The sequence below is a fragment of the Monoraphidium neglectum genome, assembly GCF_000611645.1.
Source record: "Monoraphidium neglectum strain SAG 48.87 unplaced genomic scaffold scaffold05273, whole genome shotgun sequence".
NCBI lineage: Eukaryota > Viridiplantae > Chlorophyta > Chlorophyceae > Sphaeropleales > Selenastraceae > Monoraphidium > Monoraphidium neglectum.
In genome coordinates, this window is record NW_014008357.1 from 1 (window position 1) to 2,707 (window position 2,707).

General features: G+C 70.4%; 1 protein-coding gene across 1 annotated transcript; it reads right to left on the reverse strand.

Moving 5' to 3' along the window:
• Positions 1–1,774: 1,774 nt before the first annotated feature.
• On the reverse strand, positions 1,775–2,452 carry MNEG_15376 (hypothetical protein; the record flags this gene model as incomplete). The annotated part of the gene is made up of 1 exon (XM_014036153.1): positions 1,775–2,452. The coding sequence occupies one exon, from the start codon at positions 2,450–2,452 to the stop codon at positions 1,775–1,777; it is 678 nt and encodes a 225-aa protein (XP_013891607.1).
• Positions 2,453–2,707: the final 255 nt, after the last annotated feature.

Here is a 2,707-nt window from a genome sequence, read left to right on the forward strand (position 1 = left end):
GCGCTGCGCGGTTCGGGGCTGCTGGCCGCTGGCGGCGTACAGGGGGCCGAAGAGGTGCTGCAGGGGGCTGTTGCAGAGGTCATGGGGGCGGCGGCCAGACCGGGAGCGCGGGTCGGCGGCTCCCGGGTCCCCGCCGGGACGGGGCATGCGCGCGCGGGCAGGGAGAGGGCAACCGCGCGGCCGCAGCCCACCTCACCTGCGAGCTGCCGCACGGCGGCATGGCGCCCCGAGCGGTCGATAGCCACGGCCGCCATCGCCAGCGGCGGCGCGGGCCGCGTGTGGCAGCTGCGCGCGGCGCGACCGGTGGAACCGCTGCCGGGTGTCGAGCGCGCGCCGCGTCTCAGGCGGCACGCCCGCTCAGGCAATGGGTCGCCAGGGCTGCGCGCGTCAAGTTTTCGTGGCGGCTCCGACGCACCTATGTTCGCGGTGCGTGAGGGTTTGCTAGATGTGCAAAGGGGCGCGGCCCAGGGGATGGTTGCAATGCCGGCAAACCGAAAAGGGAAACGCTGCGATGCGATTGGCGCCTGTCGGCAGCGCGGCGGCGCGTGGCCCCCGTGCGCCCACGGGGTGCCGCAGCGCAGAAGAGCCTGCCAGCAGGATCGGGTGGGTGCTCAGCAGATGCGAGCGCCTCCAGGGAGCCGACACCCACGAGGCACGCGATGAGTCCACTAGCCCCGCGCAAAGTCCCGCGGCCCAACCTGCTGCAGCGCCTCTCACAGTTACAAATTTTAATTGCCGGGTTATAGGAGCTCCCACGGATCCGTCACTCCGATTCGGGCTCTCCGCGAGGGCAGGCCTCCTATCGACCTTGAGAGCACGCGCGTCGCGCGAATGTACTACAACAAGAAGATCGAACAATATTTTCGCATTCGTGGAGTCTAGCAGACGTCAATGAGAGCACACCCGGAGGCGTCACCCTGACATGCAGAGCACTCACTCCTCTGCTCCAGGCTGCAACATGCTTGCATCTGGTGAGCCTGGTTCAGCGGCCTTCTCCACAGATTTACACGTAATAGGTGGATCTGCGCTGCACGAAAGCAGCATCGTTCGCCAGAGCGCGCCATGGCCTCTGCCGAGACGGCAGGCTGTTACCAACCGTCGCCACACCCACGGCCGCAGCCGCATGGCGAGCTGGGACGGGGCCATGCAGATTACAAGGCTGCCATAATCTCCGCACGCATGACTTGTGCCCGTGGCCGCATGCAAGCGGCTGCGAGCGGAGCCAATGCACAGGACACCGCCGCACAGGCAGACCAACAACGCGCAGGCACCACCTGGCCAGCCTGCATGAGACCAAGAACCCCAACCCAGCGCACGCTGAGCGAGCACATATGCGTGGCTTTGCCCGCGTCAGGCCGGGCCTTCCGTGCGCCCAGCCGTGGCAGGGCGCGCGGCCGCCCCCTCCCCCTCCCCCGTCTTGTCGCCGCGCCGCCGCGCTGCGTGCGGCGCCCGGCGGCCCCCTGAAGCAGCCAGCTGGGCGGTGCGGCCCCCCTCCTGGCAGGGAGCATCTCCCAGCGCGCTTGCACAGGCGGCGGCGCCGCTGCCGCCGCAGCCGCGGCGGCCCGTGTCGGTGTCGGCCGCCCGTGCAAGCGCACGGCAATCGCAGCAGCTTTACTTCGTCACACGCCATTTCAGAGCAACGGAAGGGTTCCTATGCGCAGGAGATTCGGAGGTATAGACATCAAGTTCATGGGTGCACGTGTCACGTTGCAGCGACTGTGTCAGATCACTTTTGGGTCCAACAGACTTTAAGTTGTCCAGGCAGCTGGGGGCGTCACCACGCAGGCAACACCCAGGCGCCCAGCAGCAGGAACGCGTCGGCCACCGCGCACAGCCACATCTCAAAAACCAGCTTGGGCGCGAATATCGCCCACAGCAGTATGTGCCCCTGCTGCACCGCCGCGCTCGCGACGCACACGCACAGCGCGGCCGCGCGCGCCCCGCTCGCCCACAGCAGCGCCCCCGCCAGGGCGCCCTGCCCCTCGCCGCCACCGCCGCGCGCGGTGTCCGCGCTGCCGCCGCCGCTGCCCCCTGCCAGGCGGCCGGCGGCGACGGCCAGCGGCAGCGAGAGGCACAACAGCATCAGCGGCCCAAAGGTGTTGACTAAGAGCAGCGGGCCCGACACCAGGGGCGCCATGTCATCGAACCCGATGAATGACGACGCGTACTGCAGCCCGGAAAACTCGCAAAAGTGGCCGCTGCAGTAGAAGAGCTGCAGGCCGTGCATCCCAAACAGGGACGCCGCCAGTGGCGCAAAGTCGTCGGGCGCGCCGCCGGCGCTGCCGTCGCGCCGCTCGAGCGGCGGCGTGGCCGGCGGCGGCGGCGGAGGCGCAGCGGCGGCGGCGGCGGCGAGGCCGATAGCCCGCTGGCGGACGGCCAGGAGGGCCAGCAGGCAGAGGGCCTGCAGGAGTCCGAGGAAAACGATGGTCGGCCCCTTGTAACCTTGGACCATCACCACAGGGCCCGACAGGGCCGCCACGAGCCACAGGGCAGCGCGTGCCCGCGCCGCAGCGCCCCACGCTGCGCCGCTCGGCAGCCCCAGGGCCCGAGCGGCCGGGGCGGCTGCCGCGGAGAGGGCCACGACCGCCAGGGGCAGGAGCGCCAGGGCATATACGGCCCGCGGCAGCAGCAGCCGCAGGGGCAGCTGCAGGGCAGCTGCCGCGGCGGCGCCGAGCCCCGCGTCGGCGCCGAGCAGCAGCCGCAGGGT